Source organism: Phocoena phocoena, chromosome 9, assembly GCF_963924675.1.
Source record: "Phocoena phocoena chromosome 9, mPhoPho1.1, whole genome shotgun sequence".
Lineage (NCBI taxonomy): Eukaryota > Metazoa > Chordata > Mammalia > Artiodactyla > Phocoenidae > Phocoena > Phocoena phocoena.
Window position 1 is genome coordinate 91,772,151 of NC_089227.1, and position 25,901 is coordinate 91,798,051.

The 25,901-nt window shown below is 37.9% G+C and overlaps 1 protein-coding gene across 3 annotated transcripts in view; it reads left to right on the forward strand.

The window, feature by feature from the left end:
* LUC7L2 (LUC7 like 2, pre-mRNA splicing factor) overlaps window positions 1-25,901 on the forward strand; it is a 56,020-nt gene that overhangs the window by 18,302 nt on the left and 11,817 nt on the right. For all 3 annotated transcript variants that reach the window (XM_065883520.1, XM_065883518.1, XM_065883519.1), the window contains exons 3-5: window positions 15,169-15,267; window positions 18,254-18,364; window positions 22,094-22,237. In XM_065883520.1, coding sequence (XP_065739592.1) covers window positions 15,169-15,267; window positions 18,254-18,364; window positions 22,094-22,237 — 354 coding nt within the window. The remainder of the gene's footprint in view (window positions 1-15,168; window positions 15,268-18,253; window positions 18,365-22,093; window positions 22,238-25,901) is intronic.

Here is a 25,901-nt window from a genome sequence, read left to right on the forward strand (position 1 = left end):
TTTCAGATTCTTTTCCCATGTAGGTTATTCTGCTATAACTGACTCTTAAGCTAACAAATTAATTAGAGGAGGTAAAATGTAGAACAGAGAATCAAAATAATTGTGTGTATATGTATCTTTAGATTATGGTTTTTATAAGAAGCATGAATATTTCTATAATTAGGAAGTTTTTGTATTTCAAAGGCATGGATTCTTTTCCTGTTCATCCAGAATTTTTTGTTTTAGTCTCACTCTTCTCCTCCTTTGGAACAATTAGTTTTCTCCCTCTTCTATTTACCATGCAGAAAGTAGACAGCATCCCCTTTCAGATTTAGGCAAAACAAAAAACCTAAGTACAGTTGTCCCCCTGCCCCCCCCCCCCCAAAAATGAACCACATTATTTCTGGCACATATATTCCCTAAGGAAAGATAAGTATATTGACGTGCTTAAAAAAAAATCTTTCCATCTAGTTCCTAGTGATCTAGGAAAAGGATATATGATAGTAATAATTTACAGAAGGCATTAAATCTAAAGCAGAAACTTGAGATTAAGATCTGCAGAGATGGAAATATATACTCTCATAATGCATCTACCCTAAATTCAGAAGTGGCCACTACTAATTCTTATAGCCTTCATCATAGTATAATTTTAGTGTTGACAGGCCATCATGTTTTCTAGTGTAAGGCCATCATTTTTTTTTTTAACATCTTTATTGGAGTATAATTGCTTTACAATGGTGTGTTAGTTTCTGCTTTATAACAAAGTGAATCAGCTATACATATACATACATCCCCATATCTCCTCCCTCTTACGTCTCCCTCCCACCCTCCCTGTCCCATCCCTCTAGGTGGCCACAAAGCACTGAGCCGATCTCCCTGTGCTATGCAGCTGCTTCCCACTAGCTATATGTTTTACATTTGGTAGTATATTTAAGTCCATGCCACTCTCTTACTTCGTCCCAGCTTACCCTTCCCCCTCCCCGTGTCCTCAAGTCCATTCTCTATGCCTGCGTCTTTTTTGTTTTTGTTTTTTGCGGTACGCGGGCCTCTCACGGTTGTGGCCTCTCCCGTTGCGGAGCACAGGCTCTGGACTCACAGGCTTAGCGGCCATGGCTCACGGGACCAGCCGCTTCGCGGCATGTGGGAACTTCCTGGACCCGGGTATGAACCTGTGTCCCCTGCATTGGCAGGCGGACTCTCAACCACTGCGCCACCAGGGAAGCCCTGGCCATCATTTTATATAGATAGAAAAATTAAGGTTCAGAGAAATTGTCTTTGTCAGATGTCTCACAAAGAATCACAGTATATTATACCACACAGGAATCTTAGGGTTATTTTAATCCGAATACTTTTTTAAATGTTTTTTGTTGTGTTGTTAGTTGTTTTAGATAACACAGTTACCTAAGACAGTGACTTTAAGAAGTTTCTGAAATGTCCTTAGAGGTACCTCATTCACTGAGGACCTGGGGACAGGCCAGTCTTTCCTATTTTGATGGGAATTTTTACACATTTTAAATACAGGGATTTTTCCATGACATTTTGTTTTTATAAAGAGAGTCTGCAGCTCTGAAATAAAATTTAAGAAAAGCTGATATTGTGAAATACTTAGGGACAGGAATATAGTAAAATTTTATCTGCCTTTGGAAGTGATTGGATGGGAGTATTTATTGGTTGTCAAAAATCCTGAGTTGATTTTACGGTGTCCCCAGTAGCTTCTGGGTTTTATCCAAAATGAAGTTTTTATTAATTGAAACTCCTTTATTGTTTCTCTAACGCTTTCTTTTAAGGCCTGGTTATAATCAATTCCTTGGATACCTACAAACCTGAACTTTAAAACTGCTGAAGTCTCTTTGATAGTACAAATTTAAAGGAGCCATGAAAGTTTAGAGAAGCAGAATAAGTGATAAGAACTAAACCTGCACAGAATTTTCTCAGCCACTCAGTAGAATATAAGTTTCATAGTAAGGGCAAGGGCATTTTGTTCACTGCTATATCCCCAGCATCTAGAATGGTGTCCCTCCATTGTGTTAAATGAATAATCAATCACCCAGAAGTAGAAAGTGAAATAAATGTTCCAAAAACTAACTTTGAGTTTCAAAAATTAATGACTGTGGAAAAAGTATTACCTTCTAACAGATAAGGAGCTGGAGGGTATTCTTTTTTTTTTTTTTTTTTGCGTTACGTGGGCCTCTCACTGTTGTGGTCTCTCCCGTTGCGGAGCACAGGCTCCGGACGCGCAGGCTCAGCGGCCGTGGCTCACGGGCCCAGCCGCTCCGCGGCATGTGGGATCCTCCCGGACCGGGGCATGAACCCGCGTCCCCAGCATCGGCAGGCAGACTCTCAACCACTGTGCCACCAGGGAAGCCCTGTAGAGTATCTTGATATTGAGTTGTGTATCAAAACATGACAGCAGTGGTTTCACACGCAGATGTGAGAAAATTCGTCTATAGACAGTTTAAACTCATAACCTCTTCTCCGGAAAGGGTTTGTTTTGGGATACTTAGGCGTTTTTAAACAAGTGTTTTTAACATTAGCCCAGGTGGTCTAGTGGTTAGGATTCGGCACGTTGACTGCTGTGGCCCAGGTTTAATTTAATCCCTGTTCAGGGAACTGAGATCCCAGAAGCCGCCATGGCATGGCCAAAATTTAAAAAAAAAAGAAAGAAAACAAAACATTGGCCCAGATGACTGGCTTGAATTTTTTTTTTTTTTTAATTTCTATGACCGTCAATTTCTAGAGCTTCCAAATTTGCAAAACTGCCAGATAGCCCAGGTTTTTACCAGATCTGGATTTTGAAGTGTCCTTATATTAATCAGATTTGCTGCTTATATTTTATTCTCGGTTTCTTACAAAAATACACATCCCTTTAACAAGCAGTAAACCAAAAATACATTTGGTGCTTAGGAAATCAGAGGCGTATTAAGAGCTTCCCAGTGAATAATTAGAGCTTTACTGTTAAACTTTAAAAACCCAGTCCTGTATATAATTTGGAGTATTGTTGGCAAATTGACACATGAATACCCTGAGCTGTTCAACTTGGGGTACTTCTGTCCTTGGGAAATAACCTTTTTCTGTTATTGAGAATAATCTTGCAGTCATTAATTTCATATTCTTAAAATAAGTTAATATACTTCAGGCTTATGGAAGTGATTTTTTTAAGGGGACCCAGAGACCATGTGTTCTAGAATCTTGTTCTAGTTTAGTCTGTCTCTAATTGAAGTTGGTCAGCATGTTTGTCCGTGACTTGGATTAATGGTTAAATACAAATATACATACATGTAAATAAGATGAACTATTGTGCTGATGTCCAGTCTTTGTAGATCAAATACAAGTTAATTTTACTCTAATTTTTATTCTGTAATATTGAATCAGTTTGAGGAATCTTTTTTTCTTTTTTTTTTGTGGTACGCGGGCCTCTCACTGTTGTGGCCTCTCCTGTTGCGGAGCACAGGCTCCGGATGCGCATGCTCAGCGGCCATGGCTCACGGGCCCAGCTGCTCCGCGGCATGTGGGATCTTCCCGGACCGGGGCACGAACCCATGTCCCCTGCATCGGCAGGCGGACTCTCAACCACTGCGCCACTAGGGAAGCCCGAGGAGTCTTTTTTTTTTTTTTTTTTTTTTTTTTTTTTTTCCGAGGAGTCTTTTTAAACTTCATTAATAGAAAATTTCAACTATAAGTAAAAGTAGAGTTGTTGTATAATGAACTTCATGTACCTGTATGCCAGCTTCAGTAAATATTTTACACACAGCTACCTTATTTCATTTATAATTACGTATGTCCTCTGTCCTGCTGTTTGTTTTGGCTTTGTTTTTGTTTTTTATTTGTTTTGTTTTGGCTGCATTGGGTCTTTGTTGCTGCGTGCGGGCTTTCTCTAGTTGTGGCGAGCGGGGGCTACTCTTTGTTGCGGTGTGCGGGCTTTTCATTGAAGTGGCTTCTCTTGTTGCAGAGCACAGGCTCTAGGCACGCGGGCTTCAGTAGTTGGGGCTCGCGGGCTCTAGAGCACAGGCTCAGTAGTTGTGGCACACGGGCTTAGTTGCACCATGGCATGTGGGATCTTCCCGGACCAGGGCTTGCAGCCGTCTCCCCTGCATTGGCAGGTGGATTCTTTTTTTTTTTTTTTTTTTTCCGGTATGTGGGCCTCTCACTGCTGTGGCCTCTCCCGTCGCGGAGCACAGCCTCTGGACGCGCAGGCTCAGCGGCCATGGCTCATGGGCCCAGCTGCTCCGCGGCACGTGGGATCCTCCCGGACTGGAGCACGAACCCGCGTCCCCCGCATCGGCAGGCGGACTCTCAACCACTGCGCCACCAGGGAAGCCCGGCAGGTGGATTCTTAACCACTGTGCCACCAGGGAAACCCCCTGTTGTTTTTTGAAGTGGATCTTAAATCTTGGACCTGTCATTTAGGATGACTCTTGAAACATTACAGAGTAGCAAAGACCAATAATTTCCAAGCAAAGCAGAGTGAGGTCTGGAAGTCATTGTTCAAGCAGGTTGTTTTTCATAGCCTTGATACTTTGTCAGCATGTTTCACTGTCACATTTATTTCTCTCTCTCTCTCTCTCTCTCTCTTTTTTTTTTTTTTTGGCCACGCCATGGCAGCTTGTGGGTTCCCCAACCAGGGATTGAACCTGGGCCCTCGACAGTGAGAGTGCAGAGTCCTAATCACTGGACCAACGGGGAATTCCCACACATTTGTTTTTCTGTACAATGATTCTCAATAAATGCTTATTACCTAAGAACCAGGAATGATCACTTAGTAGTCCCTGAACTCTCTAGATCTTTTTTGGAGACGCACAGTTTTATAAACTGCATTTTAAACAACTCTGAAGAAACTAGTGTGTTCTCTGAGGCTATTCATTGAGAAAGGTGGGATAGAGTTATAAATGCATCATTTGGAAGATGTAGACAATGAACACAGAGCAAACATATGGTAAGAACCAAAAACTTGAAACATTTTTATTACACAGGTGATTAACCACAAACATCAAGCAAAGTCATGGACTGTCTTATCACTGGAAGTATTTTTTTAAATGTGATGCATTCTGTCTTGATGTGCAGGTGGCAAGATCAAATGACTTAGTATAATCCTTTCTGTTGGGTTGGCCAAAAAGTTTGTTTGGGTTTTTCTTTAAGATTGTTAGGGTTTTCCAGTAAGATCTTACGGAAAAACCTGAACGAACTTTTTGGCCAATCCAGTAATTTGATGATAGTTACTCACGAAGGGATCTTTTTAAAGCATTTGGTGTTTACCTATATTGAATAAAACATCTTGAATATATATTACCCCATAGACGTTTTTGGTCTACAGGGTCAAAAAATATAAGCATATATGTTGATGTATTGGATAATGTAATTTGTAAAATATCCAAATTCAGGTAGGGTTTTATGTGTCCCCCCCCTTTTTGGTATTTATTATAAGTGTTTGCAGTAATGAAATTTAGGTAATAATGGAATTAAGCAGAGAAAGAAATAGGAAAGGGCAAGCAAGAGGTATCAGATTAATGAGGGCTAAATGGAAAAAGTAAAGAGAATTCACAGTAAAAGTTAAAAAAATTCCCCTTCAAGAAGTGATTTATCTCTCTGAGAGTGTTGCTAATTGCTGAGATCAGCATTCATTCATTTATTCACTTAAATACTTATTGAGGACCTACTATGTGCCATGTGCAATGCTGGGGATACAGAAGTGGACAGGGGTTTCTGTTTTAGTGATGGGGGCTTACATTCTAATGTTCTTTCACAACCAAGTGTGAAAAGAAATAATGTGATTTCAGGCATGATGTTAAGTGCTGTGACAAAAATGTGTAGTTAAGTCTGAGACAGTGGGCTTAGGTCTGAGACAAGGGGCTACACTGACAGTGAGTGGAGAAAACTTTTTTTGGTGAAATGACATTTGAAGAGATCTAAATGTGAAGAAAAGAAGCCAGTCATTCCTGAGTGGAAATGAATTTATCATATGTTGCCTCCACACAGAAACTTTTGGTGGTTCCCTGTTATTTATATGGTCAAAATCTAAAATCTTTAGTAGGTCTCTCTCTCCCTTGAATGAATAAATCAGTTTGGTCCTCTGTTTTGACCAGACTGATTTATTTGTTTATTTTGCGTTACGCGGGCCTCTCACTGCTGTGGCCTCTCCCGTTGCGGAGCAGAGGCTCAGCGGCCATGGCTCACGGGCCCAGCCGCCCTGTGGCATGTGTGATCTTCCCGGACGGGGAACGAACCTGCGTCCCCTGCATCGGCAGGCGGACTCTCAACCACTGCGCCACCAGGGAAGCCCCAGACTGATTTATTCACTGTTGTCTCACTACTCTCCTTGCCCAGCATGCTCATTTTTGCCTATCTCCATTTCTCTGCCTGGAATAACCTTTCTGTACAAACTTAAATCCTGCCTGGCTTACTACACACAATTCCTCTGAACCCCCGTGTAGCACCTGCCTTCCATACTACCGAGTGTGCACTTGTTTTCTCTTATTTATATATGTTCTTCCTCTCCTCAATTAGAATAGTCTTTGTGGGGCAAGGCCATTTGTTTTAATTTTAACTAGCTATCTTTGCATATCTAGGATTAGAAATGGGTAAGAAGGTATTTCCTACTATATTCTTCAAAAAAATATACATTAAGAAAAGGTAGAAGAAGAGCTATATTTTTCTTTATGTACTCAGGAAAAAGTGAACTTGGAGGAAGGACATTCAAGTGAGAATGGCCAGTTAAGAAGTTGGGAAGTAGTAGAAAAGCAGGAACTACTTTGTGCATGCGCAGTGTGCCCCATTCCTCTTCACCCACCACTCATGTTTGACTTGTTAGTTTTGAGTGACAGGATTGGAATTAGGAAAGAAAAACCTTAATTTTTGTTTTAAGACAATAGTGGCATAACTGAAACTCATATCCAGGTTTTGTTATTTCAAGGCTTCTTCCATAGTATACTAGGCTTTCTCTTGTTCTTGAGCTGGGTCTTTATATATATATATACACACACACACACACACACATTTATTTATTTATTTATTTATTTATTTAATGTTTGGCTGCGTTGGGTCTTTGTTGCTGCGAGCGGGGGGCTACTCTTCCTTGTGGTGCACGGGCTTCTCATTGTGGTGGCTTCTCTTGTTGCAGAGCGCGGGCTTCAGTAGTTGTGGCGCATGGGCTTAGTTGCTCCGTGGCATGTGGGATCTTCCCGGACCAGGGCTCAAACCTGTGTGCCCTGCACTGGCAGGCGGATTCTTAACCACTGCAGCACCAGGCAAGCTTCTTGAGCTGGGTCTTGAAGCAGGGACTGACCATGGATGGAAGAGAGATTTTGTAAATGTGAGGAGGAAGAAAGTGAAGATGTAAGAAGGAAGGTCAAAGTGTAGATGATTTGTTTTATTTTGAAAATAGCATTGGCATTGGAACAGTATATGGAATGGTTCAAATGCTAGGCTAGGGGTTTGTATTTCCTGTGCTCTCTGTCCTGCTGTCATGGTTTTGTTTCACTTTTTCTCCAGCTGGTATATGTATATATTCCTTTTAGTGCTTTACCAATATTGCTGTCTATTCTTATATATTCCTTGCTGTCTGACAAGGATGTTAGTCCAACCAGTAGTGTGGTGTTAATGCTTCTGAAACAGATTTTATCATGTCATATTTCTTTCCAAGTAGTCGAGCATTCTTGCATTCTTCTCTTCGTCCAGAGTAAGTTCTGCATGTGTTGATTCACATTCAAAATCTTCTAAAATCTAGTCAGTCTGTAATTTGATCCATATAGCAGTCCTGAAGTACATGAGAAAAGAGAAGTCCTGAGAGATTAAGTGAATTTCTCAGTTAAATGAATAATGAGAGGTAAAGGGATATTTTCTGAGTTGGTCAGTGCCTACTCTGTCTTACTTTGTTTATTATTTTGGCAATATAATCTTCGAGTATAAGAGAAGAAAGCATAAAACATGAATATTTCCCATTATTCATCATCCCCCACCTTCCCAGGACTAAACCCTATTAAGAATTCAATGTACATCTTCCACTGTCCTTTCTGTACCTTTTTTTTTTTTTTTTCTTTACCTTTACAAGTGTGTGTGCATGCATGTGTGTCTGTGTTCTAACAAATGGAATCTTTGAATTTTTCTCACCTGTCTTGGAGAAGCTTGCATATTAGTGGTCTACATTGTTTTAAAATTTATTTTAAAGATATATATATATATATATTTAATAAATTAATTTGTTTATATTATTTTTGGCTGTGTCGGGTCTTTGGTGCTGTGCGTAGGCTTTCTCTAGTTGCGACGAGCTGGGGCTACTCCTCGTTGTGGTGTGTGGGCTTCCCATTGTCGTGGCTTCTCTTGTTGCGGAGCACGGGCTCCAGGCGCACAGGCTTCAGTAGTTGTGGCACGTGGGCTCAGTAGTTGTGGTTTGCGGGCTCTAGAGCCCAGGCTTAGTAGTTGTGGCACATGGGCCCAGCTGCTCCGCAGCAAGTGGGATCCTCCCGGACCAGGGCTCGAACCAGTGTCCCCTGCATTGGTAGGCAGATTCCTAACCGCTGCGCCACCAGGGAAGCCCGGTCTACATTTTTTAAATGCCAATGTACTATTTCACAACATAGCTATTCCCTAAATTACTTACCCAGTGACTATTAATATGTTAATTGGTTTTGGTTTTGGTGTGCAGTATGGCAATGAAATCCTTGTATGTAATCTTTATTTACATTTGTTGCTGTTGCTTTAGTTTAATGTCTTTTTTTTCATTGCGAATATAAATTCCTTGATAGCACGAATTAATATTCTCATACCTTTTTGTAATTCCCTTTAGGATCTAGCTCACAGAACTGAGCAAATGTACTAACATATAACAAAGCAAAAATATTTGCAGATACTTGGAGCTGTTACTGTGTCACGTTTCTATCACTGATATATTCATTAACATATTAACTGCCATTAGCTAAGTTAACCCTTTGATTTGCACTACCGTAATATTTTGTTGATTTTGATGTTCAATTTCCACATGCTTCTGTTCCTTCAATTTTTTTCTCCAAAATTGAAGTGGCTTCATTGATTTTTCTGCTTATAAGAATAACATATGCTCATTACATTTAATTCAACCACTGTCAAAAAATTCAAACAAAATCTTCAACCTCACAGCAATATCTGTATCGGAAGTTACAAAAATGGCATTTTATTATATGTCTTTCTTGGCCATCTTCTCTTTTCTCCACTTAGTATCAAGAACGTTGTTTCTAATGGCTATGTAATCTATTATATGGCTATTCCATAATTCATTTAATCAGACCCCTTTTGCTAGGCTCTTAAAATGTTTCTAATTTTAAAAATCAAAAACACCATTTGTTAAACTTTATTGTTCATTTGTCTTTGTGTACTTACTTGTTTCCTCAAGTTCCTAGAAGTAGAATTCCTTAGTCAAACTGTCAAGTTTATTTAATGGTTAAGTCATGGGTTGTGCAAACCTGATCTTCTGTGTATGAGGGAAAAATAAGAGAAATAAACCATTTTCCTCGTGATGCTTAGGGTTCATTTGAGGAGATAATAGTCACCTTCGGAACTTCAAAAGAACAGTTAAAAAGTACTTAACAGAGTCAACTTTATTAAGTAGTAAAACATAATATAAAATGTTGGGAGGTTATAAGAGAATTCTGTTATCAGAAGTAGGTATAGTTATTTGGTCAAAACTTCATGGAGGAAAGGATTTAGGATGGAAAGGACAAAATGCAGAACTGAATTTATCCAATTAAAAATAAGCATTTTTCCAATAATCTAAGAGTTTAGATGTCCATTAATTGAAATACCAAGAATAAATTTGCAGAAAGAATTTGAAGTAAATTGTTAAATTTAAAAGTCTTCCTGTGGCTTTCATCATAAATAGTTACTTTAAGTTAAAATAAATAACCAAACATTTTAATTTGTTCAGTTTGAAGCTCACCTATTTCAAAAGAGAAGCACTAGCCGCAGGAAATATCTGTGCACTTAGTGTTCAAAGCACCATTGCACTATCAGTGGTGAAGTCAGGTTTGATTTGGCTTTTGAGAATTGGTCCATGCTTAGTCATGGTGTGGTTCTATCATGGTTCCCTCTGGTGGCTTTTTAATCAGATGACTAGGGTCACGGAGAGCATTAACATCGGCATACTTTCCCTTCACTCACTTTCACAGTGGCAGGTAATTGTTGAGTTTATTTTGGCTTTTTATTTTAAATACTCTTCACGTGCATGACATGATGCCAGAATAAGTGGTTAGTAATGATGTTATGGACAGAGGAAAATAGATGACTAGTATCTAGAATTCTGAAAATTTGCCTTGCTACACCTACTGTTCTGCTGGGTCCCTGAAGAAATAAGCACTGAGGCTATTGCGGGGGGCGCGGAGTAGGGGGTCTTCGTTTTAACTAGGCTCTTCTAGCTCCTACAGCTTTGGCCACCAGATCTACTTTGGTGAGCTAGACGAGACCAAAGCTGCAGAGGCTTATAGCCTAGCACAGTGAAAAGCCCAAGTAAGTTTTCCTCCTGGAGGAGAGGAGCACATAGGAAAAAACAGAGAAGAATAGCTCAAAACACCTTAGAAGGAAAGCAGTTCCAACAAAGAAGATAATCCAAGGAGAGGCTAAGAAGACCTTCTCCTCCAGAGCTCAGACAAGTTTTGTCCTGGGATGCGTCTTGACCACCCTTGCTCGTTAAGTCCAGGGCCCCCTGTGCCAGTGTTCTTCTCTGCTCTCTTTTCTTAGTTTGGTACGTTCAACAAATATTAAATATTTATTTAAGCATTCTTGTGTACCTGTATACAGGCCCAGGTACATAGTGGATAAAATAGAAAAAAATCCTTATCCCTTTGGAGCTCATATTTTCCCTTCTGTAAATCCCCCCCCAAGGCATATATTACCCCCAGCTCTACTCCTGTCACAAAATTCCACCTCTGCTACAGGGATATAATTGGGTATTTTTTGGTGTTCATTTTGTTCTTGACCCATGTAGTTTCTTCTTTTGGTTGGTTGTGTGATGTAAATTTAAAGATAGACTGAGGAAAGCCTGGAGTTCCTGCCAAAGGATAATATGGGTGGACAACAGAGATGTTTAGGTTAAACACAGGCAATTTATATGTTTTTGAAAACAGATTGGAAATACAGTTATGGAGAGGATAAAAATAAGGGAGATTACTGAAGGAAAGGCAGTAGACGGCTGCTTTGAATATCTGCTGTGTGCAGAGCTTTTTTAGATGTTACGGGGGATGAATGTCAACTAAAAATATTAAAAGATGAGTTAGTACTGAAATAATTGGAACTAGCATAATAAAGTGGAAGGGGTGTTAGACTAGAAATCTGCTAACCAGATTTCCTAATAAGTACCCTGAAGAAGTCAGCCTTTCTGGCCTTCAGTTCCTTTGTCTGTGGAATGGGAATAAAACTGGATCAGTGAGTGGTTCACAACACTGTACATTAAAAACTTCTGGGAGGCTTTTACAATTCAGTTTTTGGAGGGTTGAGCTTGGGCCTGTTTTCAGAAGCTTCCACTGATATTATTTAAAAGCTCCCCGGGTCTAGGTTGAGAACTGCTGCACAGGATCAAAGGCATTTCCAATTATGACGTCTTAACATTTTATGAAATAAGCATAGCATGAACAACTATAGCTGTGGAAATATATGCAAATAGGATTGTTGAAATGATTAATGTTAATTAAGATATTATTATTAAGAAATCAACAGGCTGGTGTAACAAAGGGGGTAACACCATTCTTTTTGCCATTAACTTCTTTCATTCCTGTCTTATTTTCCTGCATGGTTGGTTGTTGTTTTTTTTTTGCGGTACGCGGGCCTCTCACTGCCACGGCCTCTCCTGTTGCGGAGCACAGGCTCCGGGCGCGCAGGCTCAGCGGCCATGGCTCATGAGCCCAGCTGCTCTGCGTCGCGTGGGATCCTCCCAGACGGGGACACAAATCCGTGTCCCCCGCATCGGGAGGCGGACTCTGAACCACTGCGCCACCAGGGAAGCCCTCCTGCATGTTTCTTATAAAGAGTGTTAAATGTTTTTCTGCAGTTTTTTCTTAATAAATGTTGCCTAATAAGCAGCTTTGAATTTCCACACAGTTTCAGTTGCTGTTTCTTATCACTGGAAAACTCCTTAGTTTGTTAATCCAGGGACTAATGAATGAGAGTAAGCAATGGGGCCTGGAAAATCTCCTCATCCTCAGCAACACTGACCCTTTAGACCATTAGTGTGATGAGGACTTTCATAATGGTGGTGAATATTCCTTATTATTTCCAAAAGGATAACTTTGAGGACATTGTCTATTTATATTTTCCCATCATTCCTTTACATAATTAAGAACTGAGGTAATATAGTTTTATTGAGAAACTTTTTTAAAGATAGTCATAAGATCTCAGAGTTGGAGGAAAGAATAAAAGTTATCTGATGGTTGAATTCTTTATTCACTACCCTACAGAAATGGTTGTCTAAACTGTATTTGAACCTCTCAGTTATCTGGCAACTAGCTCTCAAGAAAGCTTATTCCATCTTTGGAAAGCTCTGATTATTAGAAGGTTATTTTCTTATGTTGAGAGGACTAAAGTCTCACTCTCTGGAGTCCCTTGGGACCATAATACACTCTGTTTCTGCTTCATGTTGAAAAGTTCTTCAGTTGACTTTTCACATCTTAATTCTTCTCCAGCTAATTACATCCGTTCTCTGGCTGTTTTGTATAGCTTTGTTTTGAGACACTTTATCTTGTTTATTCATATCACTTTTTTCTTTTTTTTTTTTTGCGGTACGTGGGCCTCTCACCATTGTGGCCTCTCCCGTTGTGGAGCGCAGGCTCAGCGGCCATGGCTCACGGGCCCAGCCGCTCCTCGGCATGTGGGATCTTCCCGGACCGGGGCACGAACCCGTGTCCCCTGCATCGGCAGGCGGACTCTCAACCACTGCGCCACCAGGGAAGCCCTATTCATACCACTTTTGAAATGTGTTAGCACACAACAGTGTGTGTTTTGGAGGAGAGGGGTTTGCTTTTAAAACCAGCCTTCAATAAGAGATTTCTCAACTTTGCTCATACTGTATTCTGAAAGTTAATTTTGTATCACATAAATTGATCTCAGTCATGCCACACTATAACCCTTACTTTTGACTAGTAAGTTTTTCAATTTGGCAGATTTTTTGCTTATAACCTAGTTATTTGTAAATTGGACTTCTTAGATGTAGCTGTAGGAGTTCATATTTATTCCTTCACACTAAATTTTATCTGGTATATCAATATTTTTGAATCTTAATCCAGTGAATTCACCATCCTTTTAAAAAGCTTGGGATATTGTACAGAATTGATAATCATATCCTTTGTTATACACATGTCCACGTGGTTGGCAACCATGTCAAATAGGCAAAGTCATTTTTAGATAGTATATACAAAGCTAAGGCCCAGACCTATGTGCTGTAGATACTCGAGGCCTGTCCCCTGCTACTAGAAAGTTCCCTCCGAGTAACGCTGGCATGTATTTACTTAAAGATCTGCTTTCTAAATCTTCTGTAAACCTCGAACACTCTTTTCTTGGCTTTCCCTAAGGTTAGTGTGCTTCCTCTCACTTTTTAGATCCATTTTAAATGTATCCTCTTCGGAAAGGGCTTCTCTGGCGACCTCATCCCAAGTAGCCTCTCGCAGTAATGGGAGCATTACTGTTTTATTAGATCACTTAACTTTGTTCAGCGACACAAGTATGGTTTATTATTTGCTTCCCTTCTTCTAGAATGTCAGCTCCATGAGGTTGGAGACTGTATCTTTTGTCACTTGGTGCTATGTCCCAAGCACCTGGCATAGTGCTTGGCACAAGTTAGGTACTCAGCTGTCAGTTGAAGGCTGACAATGTTTACTGCTGCAATGTTTTGTTGTAGTTTTACTTTGTGCATAATTTGTGTAACAAAAACAAAAGGAATATTTACTATACCTTTTTGAATTATTGTATTCACTTTCACCAACTTTCCAGAGATTCTGTGACATTCCAGTGATGGGATAGCATACCTCTAGTTGGAAAATCTCTGCTTTGCTCTGATCACCTTTAATCACATCTGTAATTATCTTTACATCTAGCCCATTTTTTTCTGTTCAGTATGCTTCCAAAAGGATTTCATGAAAGATCTTATCAGTTGCCCAGATACATGTAAAAGTGGACAGAATTTTAGAAATTTTTGTCTTAGATATGAGAAAAGCCTCTAATTGGGTAAATAATATCTAATTGGAATTTCAAGTAGAAGGATCCTAGTAGATTCCTTATTGAAATAAATATCTACTTGGTGTTTATTTTATTTCCCTGACATATGCTTATCAAAGTGGGGCTAGATACTTATTCTTTGTGAAGTTATATTGGGTTTTAATAAATTATCTCTTTACTAGTTCACCTGGAGTCTTGTCTGGAATCTATATCAAGATTACCAGTCTATTGTTTGAGGACTCCATCTTTATTTGAAAATTAGAATGTTATTCAAAGAATATTGACTATAATTCAGCAGTTTGATTTGCTCGCTCTTCTGATTTTAGTTTAGTTTATTTATTTATATTTGGCTGTGTTGGGTCTTCGTTGCTGTGTGCAGGCTTTCTCTAGTTGCGACGAGCGGGGGTTACTCTTCATTGTGGTGTGTGGGCTTCTCATTGTGGTGGCTTCTCTAGTTGTGGAGCACGGGCTCTAGGTGCGGAGGCTTCAGTAGTTGTGGCCCGCAGGCTCAGTAGTTGTGGCTCACGGGTTCTAGAGCCCAGGGTCAGTAGTTGTGGCACATGGGCTTAGTTGCTCCGTGGCATGTGGGATCATCCCGGACCAGGGGTCGAACCCGTGTCCCCTGCATTGGCAGGCAGATTCTTAACCACTGCACCACCAGGGAAGCCCTACTTTGATTTTAAATTAACTTTGTCTTTCTGTGTTAAAGGGCCAAGTGAAATATGTTTTGAGATAAAAGCTAGAAGCTCTTCTCAGATTCTGACAGGCTTTTCCTTGTCCATGTGTTCTTAAGTACACAAGTGATCATGGTTCCCATCTGTTGGTAGACAGAATTCATGCGGGTTATTCCATGCAGGCACCAAGTTTTATACCTGTCTGTGAAATTTTGTAATTTGAAAGTCCATAAATAAACATCTGTATGACTTAATCATTATTCTGAAGAGAATTGTGGTTGTTAATGAATTTTTGAAAAAGTATATTTTCTGTTTTAATAATATGTGTGTTTTTTCTCCCCCCACCCAGAGAATGGATCTTGGAGAATGTCTGAAAGTCCATGACCTGGCTTTAAGAGCAGATTATGAAATTGCATCCAAAGAACAAGATTTTTTCTTTGAACTCGATGTATGTCATTTTGCTTCAAGTTAGATTATCTTTTGCAGTAAAATATTTTGAATATGGATTCATATCTCTTAATGGGAAAAGGCTCTTAGCAAATTATCTTTTTTGTGATTATATGAAGGGTAGTACTAAATTAAGATTATGTACTTTCTTGACTAACAATAGTTTTTAAAAATAGGTGAAACTGGGTATTTTAAGAAAATGTGTGAAAGTTGTGCACGTCATATATTCTTTTGAAAATTAAGCATATTCTTCCCAATTAAGGTGGTTGTGATTAAGGAACTACCATCTTAAGCAAATGTAAACAACTAATTTCTAGTGTATATAAAGCCCTTTAGTTCCTGAATTTTTACATTCGTTTTTGTATTTGTAAATACATATGTAGAGAGAGGGAGGATATTAAGGACAATGTTGTTTTTTATGTAAAACTAATAGAAGAAGTATTAGAGGAAACAGAAGGTACAATTTAGGTATCTAAAGGGCTCAAACTCTTGACTTTTTTTTTTTATACAAACCTGAGAATAATTGGGACTTTTTTTTTTTAATAGAAAACGTACCAATCAGCGTTACGTAAAACATACTGATGACCATAAACCTTATATGTTTTATCAGTGAGGTAGTAGAGGTTTCATTTGGTTTGGGAGATAAAGTAGTAAATAGCCCCCCCCACCCCGATCTACTTTTTTGAACTTCCAGGAATTTCTGCTAACGGAAATGAAGTCATCAATGTAAACATAATTTAATATGGGGCTGGAGCAGTCAGGGAAACACCTTAAAGTGATTGTGTTATGATTTAATCTACACTGGGCATAAAATACAGCAGAAATTCACCACCATGTAGATGTAGGGGTATGGTGTTTTCAATCTTTTTCTCTTATGGTATGGTAATACATTGTTTTTACATATCAAGTATCTACAGATTAAATTTCTAGAAACAATAACTGAGTCAAAGGCCAGTTTTGCCTGGTTGCCCTCCATGAGAATTACCAATTTATACTCCCACCAGTATGTATGAAATTATCTATTTCCCATAGGCCACATAGTGTGCTGTCAAGATTTCTATGTAGCTTTGATAGATGAAATGTGAAATATAGTGTAATTTTAATTGGCATTTCTCTTATGAGTGAGTTTGAAAAAATTTTATAGATTTAAGATCTGTTTTTATTTCCCTTTCATTGAACTGTCAGTGTACATTTTGCAGGGGGTGGGTGCTATTTGCTAATCTTGGATGTTAGTATTTTTCTAATTGATTTGCACTGACTCTTTACAGATAACAAAAATTAGTCCCTTTTCTCAGATAATACATTGCAATTTTTTCCTATTTCTTTTTTGGTAGTTGTGAGTCTTGCAAAATGTTTGTATAGTTGTCCAATTTATTAATCTTTTAAAAATCTATTCGATTAATTCAAAAGGTCTTCCCTATCCTGATGTGATGAGAATTCTATCTCATGATTTCTTCTGGAATTTTTATGGCTTTGTTTTATATATTTAAATCTGTGATCCAACTTAAATTTATTCTGTTATAAGGAACTGAGGTATAGATCTCCCTTTTTCCAGATAGCTGCTTAGTTGACCCAGCACTATTTATGGATTAGTTCATCTTTTTTTAAAGATAAAATTTAAACTAAAAGAATTAAATAGCTGTTTGTTTCTCATCACAGATAAAAGGTTTTATTTTGCATTTTCATGAAATTCATGGGTTAACCATTTTTAGAATTTGATATGTGTTGAATAAATTTTTATTTTTAAACATTTGTGTTTTGAATTAGTTGTATTTCTCTACAGTAAGATATGAAAGTCTAAATCGGTTGGTTTGGGAATAAATCTTTAAAGTTTACTTTTAAATGAATTATTTAATTATAGATATATTAATATATGCCCGATGAGTGTCTTTTATATAAATATTGACCTGGATTTTTGCAGTGTAGACACTTTTAAAATTCTCAGTGGTTTATTCTTTGAGAAAAGGGCAAGTTTTTCTGATTGTAACATTTTCATTGTGAAAAATTTGAAAACAGATTATTAAAAATTATCTGTATATTCAGAAATAATTACTGTTAACATTTAATGTATGCTCTTCCATTTTTTCTATGCTACTTTATTTTACAAAAATGAGACCTTGCTGCATTTAACGTCTTGTAACTTTTTATTTACAAATAAATCATGACCATTTTCTTATATCCTTAACGTGTTCTACTAACACCTTTTTTAAATGGCTGAGGATTAAATTTTCCAAGTGTTACCTGGATATTTAGGGTATTTACAACTTTTCACCATTAAAAATAACTGTGAAGAACATCTTTGAATATTAATTCCTCCATATACCTCTGATTACTTTTTTAAAAATTTTTATTTATTTATTTATGGCTGTGTTGGGTCTTCGTTTCTGTGCGAGGGCTTTCTCTAGTTGTGGCAAGCGGGGGCCACTCTTCATTGCAGTGCGCGGGCCTATCACTATAGCGGCCTCTCCCGTTGCGGAGCACAGGCTCCGGACGCGCAGGCTCAGCGGCCATGGCTAACGGGGCTAGTTGCTCCGCGGCATGTGGGATCCTCCCAGACCAGGGCTCCAACCCGTGTCCCCTGCATTGGCAGGCAAATTCTCAACCACTGCGCCACCAGGGAAGCCCTGATTACTTTCTTAAAACAGATTTCTACAAGTAAAATTACTAAGTCAGGGGTCATTTTTAAAGCTTTTGATAACGATTACCATGGTGCCTTTTTATAAAGGCTGTGCTAGTTTGTGCTTCCTTCAGCAGAGCATGAGAGTGGCAGTTTCCTTATAGCCTTACCTTCCCTGGGAATTATTTATGTCTATTCTTTGTCAATTTGATAGATGATGAATAGGTTTTCAATTTGTAACTGAACCCAGTTTTATTTTTTTATTCCCATGGTAGCATTTTAAATAATAAAAGTGTAATTTGTGAGTAAAGATATTTATGAATAAGGTTGATTTTTCTTGCAGTAATTGTCTTTTAATTAAACTTTGTAGGCTATGGATCATCTGCAGTCATTCATTGCAGATTGTGATCGAAGAACAGAAGTGGCTAAGAAAAGATTAGCAGAAACTCAGGAAGAGATCAGTGCTGAAGTTGCAGCAAAGGTAAGATTTTCAATCATTTCATTAATACAAAGTATAGTTTTACCTCACTACTTTTGTTTTAACTTTTTATTTTGAAATAATTACATTCATAGGAGATTGCAAAGACATATATAGGGAAATTTTACATACTCTTCCTTTAGCCTCCCTAGGTTAACATCTTACACAACTACAGTACAGTATCATAAGCCAATAAATTGGTATTGGGCCAATCCTTACATTTAATTCCGATTTCACCAGTTAGGCATATGTGTGTATAGCTCTATGCAGTTTCATCACGTGTTCCTTGGGTAACTACCACCATAATTAAGTTACTTAACTGTGTAGCATCACCACATACTCCCTTGTGTTACCCCTTTAGAGCCACACCCATTCCCCACTAGGCCCTGGCCACCACTAATGTATTTTCCATCTCTATAATTATGTAATATCATTGAATATTATGTAAGTGGAATCATGCAGTATGTATCCTTTTGAGATTGGCTTTTTTCACTCAACACAACTTCCTTACTATTCATACAGGTTGTTCATCAGTAGTTCATTCCTTAAATTTTTGAGTATTCCTTGGTATGTATATACCACAGGTTAACCATTCACATATTGAAGGACATTTGGGAAGGACATTGCGGTTATTGGCTAATACCAATAAAGCTGCAGTAAATCTTTACGTACAGATTTTTGTGTGGACATACGTTTTCATTTCCGTGGGATAAACGCCCAAGGATACAGTTATTGGATCATTAAGTAAATATATTTTTAGTTTTGAAAGCAAGTGCCAAACTTTTTTCTAGAGTGGCTGTACCATTTTTCATTCCTGCCAGCAGTGTGTTAGTAATCCAGTTTCTCCACATCCATGCCAGCGTTTGATGGTGTCACTATGTTTCTTTCTTTTCTTTTTCTTTTTCTTTTTTTTTTTTTTTTTTTTTTTTGGCCGTGCGGTATGGCATGTGGGATTTTAGTTCCCCGACCGGGGATCACACCCGTGCCCCCTGCATTGGGAGTGTGGAGTCTTAACCACTGGACAGCCAGGGAAGTGCCACTGTGTTTCATTTTAATCATTCTGAAAGGTGTGTGGTGATATCTCACTGCAGTTTCAGTTTGCATTTCCCTAATGACTAATGATGCTGAACACTTTTTTCACGTGCTTATTTGCCAACTGTATAACCTCTTTTGTATAACCTCTTCAGTGAAATGTTTGTGTATGTCTTATGCCCATTTTCCAAATGGATTGCTCATTATTTTAATGTTGAGTTTTGAGTATTCTTCAGATGTTCTACTCTACTCACTACCTTTTAAAAATGTTTTGTTGTCTACTTATATGCAAAAAGTAAATAGAAAAGTATAGTGAACCCCAATGGATTTGAATCCATCAGTCTTGTGTTATTGTTTCATTATTTTAAAAGCAAATTCTAGACGTCATATCATTTCACCTCTTAAACATAACCACAAAATTACATCCATAAAGGTAACAATTTAAAAAAATTATCCAATATCTAGAATGTGTTCATTTTTCCTGTGTAGAGTTGGTTTGTTGAATCAGAATTCAAAGTCCACATACTGACTTTTGTTGGTTTGATTGGCACATTTTATGAAAACTCAGAATGGAGACAAAGTTACTCAGTAGAGTTTAGGTGACGTGATTAAATATAGTGCTCATATATGTGTGTACAAAGGGAAATGGATTCCTTTGTTTGAAGAGAGGGTTACCTTTAACCAACTTTTTCTGGAAGGTTCCCTTAAGATGGGGACTGTAAAGATGGGCATCCTAAAGTACAAGGAATCTCATTTCTCATGGTTGAAAGAGATCCACAGGTGTTGGCTAGACCCCAGCCGTATTGATTTATACAGTATTGTATTGGTTATATATCACCACAGAAATGCTGTTTAACAGACTACCTCAAAACTTAAAACATTAAATATTTATGTAGCCCATGAGTCTACAATCAGTGACTTAGGCTGAACTTGACTGGGCAGTCATTCCTGTCTCAGCTGGGCTCACTCACATGTCTTCCAGTCGGCTAGAGGCTGCTGAACTATGGCCTAGAAAGCTAGCCTGGCCATGTTCCCATGGTGGTAGCAGAGGTGCAGAAGTATCCAGCCCAGTCATACAAGCATTTTTTAAGCCTTCCCCTATGTCATATCTGCTACCATCCTGTTAACCAAAGCCAGTTACATGGCCAGGTTCAGAGTCAGCATATGATGGTACTCAGTTACATAGCAAAGGGCACAGATGCCGGAAGGGTGAAGAGTTTTGGTCGTTAATGCAGTCATTCTGTGGCAGGTATTTACAGAAGATAACATTTTGTTAAAAGTGGTAGGATAATGATAACAGAGTTGGGGATTTCTTTGAGGGACAAATATATTGGATTGAGGTAAATTTAAGAAGGAAAGATTACTGGCACACTACTTTGTTGGGACTGGATGTCCATTTCAAATCAAAACCTTCTTTGCAGAACTTGCCTGGTAGTCCAGTGGTTAAGAATCCTTCTTCCAATGCAGGGGACACGGGTTTGATCCCTGGTGAGGGAACTAAGATCCCACATGCCATGGGGCAACTAAGCCCACGCGCTGCAATGACTGAGCCCGCACTCCACAACTAAGACCCAGTGCAGCCAAAGGCGAAAACAAAAACTTCTTTACTAATATTATTGGCCACACAGGCTGAGTACTTATTTTGTAGCCAAAGTAAAGACTGTGTTTATGTTATCATATGCTGTTAAAACAATAAGAATGAACTAGATTCCCACGATGATGGTGGTGGTGAGGAGGAGGCATATCAAAACGCAAGGCAAGAATTAATCCTAATGGAAAGACATGGACTAAGAGAGAAGGGTGCCATGCTTGTCTACTGAATATCAGTAATGTGCTGCGTGCATGTATAGGCACGTTTTCTTGTTTCTCACAATTTTGTGAGATTATCCGTACTTCTCAGATGAGGAAGTAGATTCAGGTTACGTAATATGGCCAAAATTGCATGGCTGTTAATTGGTTTGGCAGTTGGACTCTAAAGCCATATCTTTGCTTTAAAGAACATCCTCCAGTTCATTTCTTTTACTCGTGTTTGAGCGTATGCTATTTCTTGGGCATTGGAAATACAAAAATGGTATATAGATATCTTTAAAGTGGTGTGATATATATAAAAGTAATGGTCATAGAAGATACGAAGATGGCACAAAGGAGGGTATTGCCCTCTCTGCTTAAGTGTCTTAAGTGAGGGTAAGGTGTGGTGATTGATTGCTTCACATAATAGACTCTTGAGTTGAATCTTACTGAATAGACAGACATACACTAGGCAGGTAAGGGAGGTAATGGACGACATCACAGGAAGAGGGAGCAGTACGTGCCAAGTCACAGAGGAAGAAAACAACAGGGTAAGTTTGGGAAACTAAATAAAAGTGTAGATTTGTTGTGAAGTTGGAGAACAGAAAGAGATAGTTTGGAAAGGTACAAAGAGCCAAATTGTGTACAAAAATGTATTTTATACTTGGACTGCACTGCCAGAGCAGAGGTTGAGAAGTAATAGTTACATTGAGATCAGTTGTACCCCTGAATTCACTGAAGTAAAGGCAGGCAGGCTCAAAACATCTTGATGTCCCACCAGTTCATTTATGATACGCTCAGAAAGCATTAGTTATACTCCTATTGCCTTAGATAATTTATGTCTTTTTATGCAATATTTTGAACTTTGGTACATTCTGCTTTTTATTCATGATCTTTTCTGATTCTCTCCAGGCAGAACGTGTTCATGAGTTAAATGAAGAAATCGGTAAACTGTTGGCTAAGGTGGAACAGCTAGGAGCTGAAGGGAATGTGGAGGAATCCCAGAAAGTAATGGATGAAGTAGAGAAAGCACGGGCAAAGAAAAGAGAAGCAGAGGTAACTAAATTCTTTATGGTAGTTTATAGAGCCTTAGTGTCTGTACTTCCTAAAGAACATATATTTGACTAGAAATTATTGAAAAATTATTACTATTAAAGGAAATTTAAACCAGTTTAAAAATATTTAACTAGTTTGTATCATACTAATGGGTTGTATATCAAAATTAGTGGTTGTTTTGGAATTTAGAGTCATTGATCCTATTGAAATTTATAACTAGTAAATGAAATTAACTAAACTAGCTAGTTATACACAGCAGTCTCACACACAATCCACACACGTGCAGTCTTAATATACATGGTCACTATGATACCCTACCCCCTACTCCATGGCCCATGCAACTATAGTATTCTCCCTTCTTACTTAGTACAGTCTGCTAACACATTGGGAGCCTCCTCTCATTCTTCCTCCACAGCACAGATCAAAATCTGATATCTTACAGACAAAGTTCTATTTTGTTTGGTCCCCCTGATATTTTTTAGAAAATCGAATGCCTTTGGATGAAAGTGTACTCTCCCCTTTACCATAGTCTCCATTGTTCCTAACTGTATCACACCTGGGTTTAATTTTTTCTTACTATCTAGCCTTTTAAGGCAGAAGCTCAGATAATTGGTTTATTTTTTAATTTTATTGAAGTATAGTTTATTTACAATGTGTTAATTTCTGCTCTGTAGCAAAGTGACTCAGTTACACATATGTATTGTTTTCTATTGTGTTTTATCACAGGATATTGAATACAGTTCCCTGTGCTCTACAGTAGGACCTTGTTGTTTATGCATCCTACATATACTAGTTTGCACTTGCTAATCCCAAGCTCCCAATCCTCCCTCCCCACACCCCTTAGATCATTGATTTTAGACCATTTAATGCTGTAAGTTTTCTTCTAAGCACGATGGTAGCTTAGAAGGTATGAAACAGATTTTCATATATTGTGTTTTTATTTTCATTCATTTCTAAATATTTGCTAATATTGCTTTGTGATTTCTTTTTTGACTTGTGGGTTTTGAAGGCATGTGTTTAGTTTTTACATATTTGGATTTGTTTTTTTGTTTGTTCTTTTCAGATTTTTTCTGTTAATTTTAATTCAATTCTGTTGTGGTCAGAGAACATGTGTGTGATTTCTGTTTTCTTAAATATGTCAATACTTGTTTTGTGGCCCTGCATATGGTCTGTCTTGGTGAACTTTCCATCTGTACTTGAGAAGAATGATATTCTGCCTTGTTAAATGGAGTGTTCTATAAATGTCAATCGAGTCAAGGTAGTTAATAGATTTTTTTCAAGTCTTCTGTATCCTATTGAGTTTTCTGCCTATGAGAGGAGTGTTGAAGTCTCTATAGTTGTGGATTTGTTTATTTATGCTTTTCATTTTGTCAGTTTTTGTTTTATTTTGAAGCTCTGTTATTAGGCTAATAGACATTTAGGAGTGTTGTATCTTTTGATTAATTTAACCCTTTATTATTTTGACATGTCCTTCTCTGTCCCTGTTAATGTCCCTTGTTTTGAAATCTCCTTTATCTTACGTTAATAAAAGACTCTCCAGCTTTCTTCATAAGTTAAGTTGTGTACTATAAACCCTAGAGAAACCACTGGAGGGGAGAAAAGAGTTATAACTAATAGTAGCAATAAAATGGAATCCTAAAAAATACTTAATCCAAAAGAAAGGCAGGAGAAAAGGAACAAACAACAGATTGGACATATAGAAAATAAATAGTGGGATGGTAGACTTAAACCCAGTGTACCAATAATTACATTAAATGTAAATGGTCTCAACAATCCAATTAAAAAGCAGAGATTGTGAGACTAGATTTAAAACAAAACAAAACAACAACAAAAAACCCCCACAAGACTTAGCTATATACTAGCTACAAGAAACCCACTCTAAATACAAAGACACAGATTAAAGGTTCTAGGCTGGGAAAAGATATACCAAGTAGCCATTCTAGATAGCTTTAATGTCTTAATATTAGGATTTCTTGAAATGTAGTTAATATCAATCCAGAAAATAAATACTATGAATTTTAAAATGCACAAAGTATTTTATAGCTAGTTTATTTCCCCAGAAGACTCTTGGGTAATGAAGCCAGCAGTCATTATTACTTTCCTTCCATATATTGGAGTTTTCATAAAACTTCATATATATACACCTGGTGATTTACTAGTATTACCCAGTAGCTCAATATTGTTAGCCTGTTACGTATTATCAGTTGATTTTTACTTAGGACAGTGCATTAAATTGTTTACTTTGCTATTATAGATTGTGTTCAACTGTACGTAATAGGAAACTTAACTTACAATGACTGAACCAAAGAAGGGTTTTGTTTTTCTCATCTAATAAATACTTGAGGTTAGGAAGCCTGGGGCTGGTACAGTAGCTCCATGATGCCATCTAGCATACAAGCTACTTCTAACTTGAAGTTCAGCCATCCTTACTATGTGGATTCATCTTTATGCTTATCAGTTTGTGGTAGCACTATGGCCACTAAGCCTAAAGCCTTTCCTCTGTGCGTAAGTAGAAAGAGGAGGAGTAACAAGGCACAAAAGTTGAGTTGACTCGTCTTGTGTGTTGTGTTTTCAGTTTTCCTTTTTAAAATTTTTTTATTTTGAAATATTTTAAGAAAAGTTAACACATCGTGTGAAGAATTCCCCTATGTCCTTCACCCAGACTCTTCAACATTTTACCACATTTGCTGTATCATTTTCTTCCTACATGAGTGTGTGTGTGTATTTTAACTGTTTGACAATAAGTTATAAATATGCTGCCTCTTTATCCCTAGATACTTCAATGTGTATTTCTTAAAAACAAGGATATTTTATTATATAATCACAGTACAGTTATCTGAATTAAGAAGTAACATTGATACAGTACTATTAATTAATCTGAAGACTTTGTTCAGTTTTTGCCAGTTGTCCCAATGATGTTCGTTTTGAGAAAAGAAAAATTTTTTTGTTTAAGATCCAGTCCAGGATCATGTATTGCATTTAGTTATGTTTCTCTAGAGTCTAATATAATCTGGTACCTCAGTCTTTGTTTTACATGATCTTGACAGTCTTGAAAAGTATAGGCTAGTTATTCTGTAAAATGTCCTTCACTTTGGATTTGTCTAATATTTCTTTCTCATTAGATTTTTGAGAGGAATACCACTGAAATAATGCTACAGCCTTATCAAAAGGCATGTGTTAGTGGTTTGTTCATTTCTGGTGATGTTACCTATTTTTCCACTGTGAAGTTACTGTGTTTCCCTTTTGTAATTAATAAGTGTCTTGGTATTGACATTGTAAGTATTCTGTTTTCCATTGCTTCTTGATCCACGGGTTATAGCAGCTGTTGATGATTTTCGTCTGAATCTGTTGACTCCTTTTTAAAGAACTTTCCTGTAGATTCTGTCAAGCAGTGTCCACTTATATCTCCTTAGCAAAAGCTACATGGAAGCTTGGAAATGTAATGTTTTTAGCTGGCCATGATGCTGCCTTAAACAGAAATCAGAATCCTGTTAATAAGGAAAAAGAGTAGAGTGGATATGCAAATCCACTAATATTTATTATTTCATCAATGAACTTAATATAAATAAAATGATTTGAGTACAAGTCATCTTAATCTCCATAAGACACCTTTCATCTTTGTCTTTAGAGCTACTCTGTTTGATGGGAAGTCTTATCATTTGTA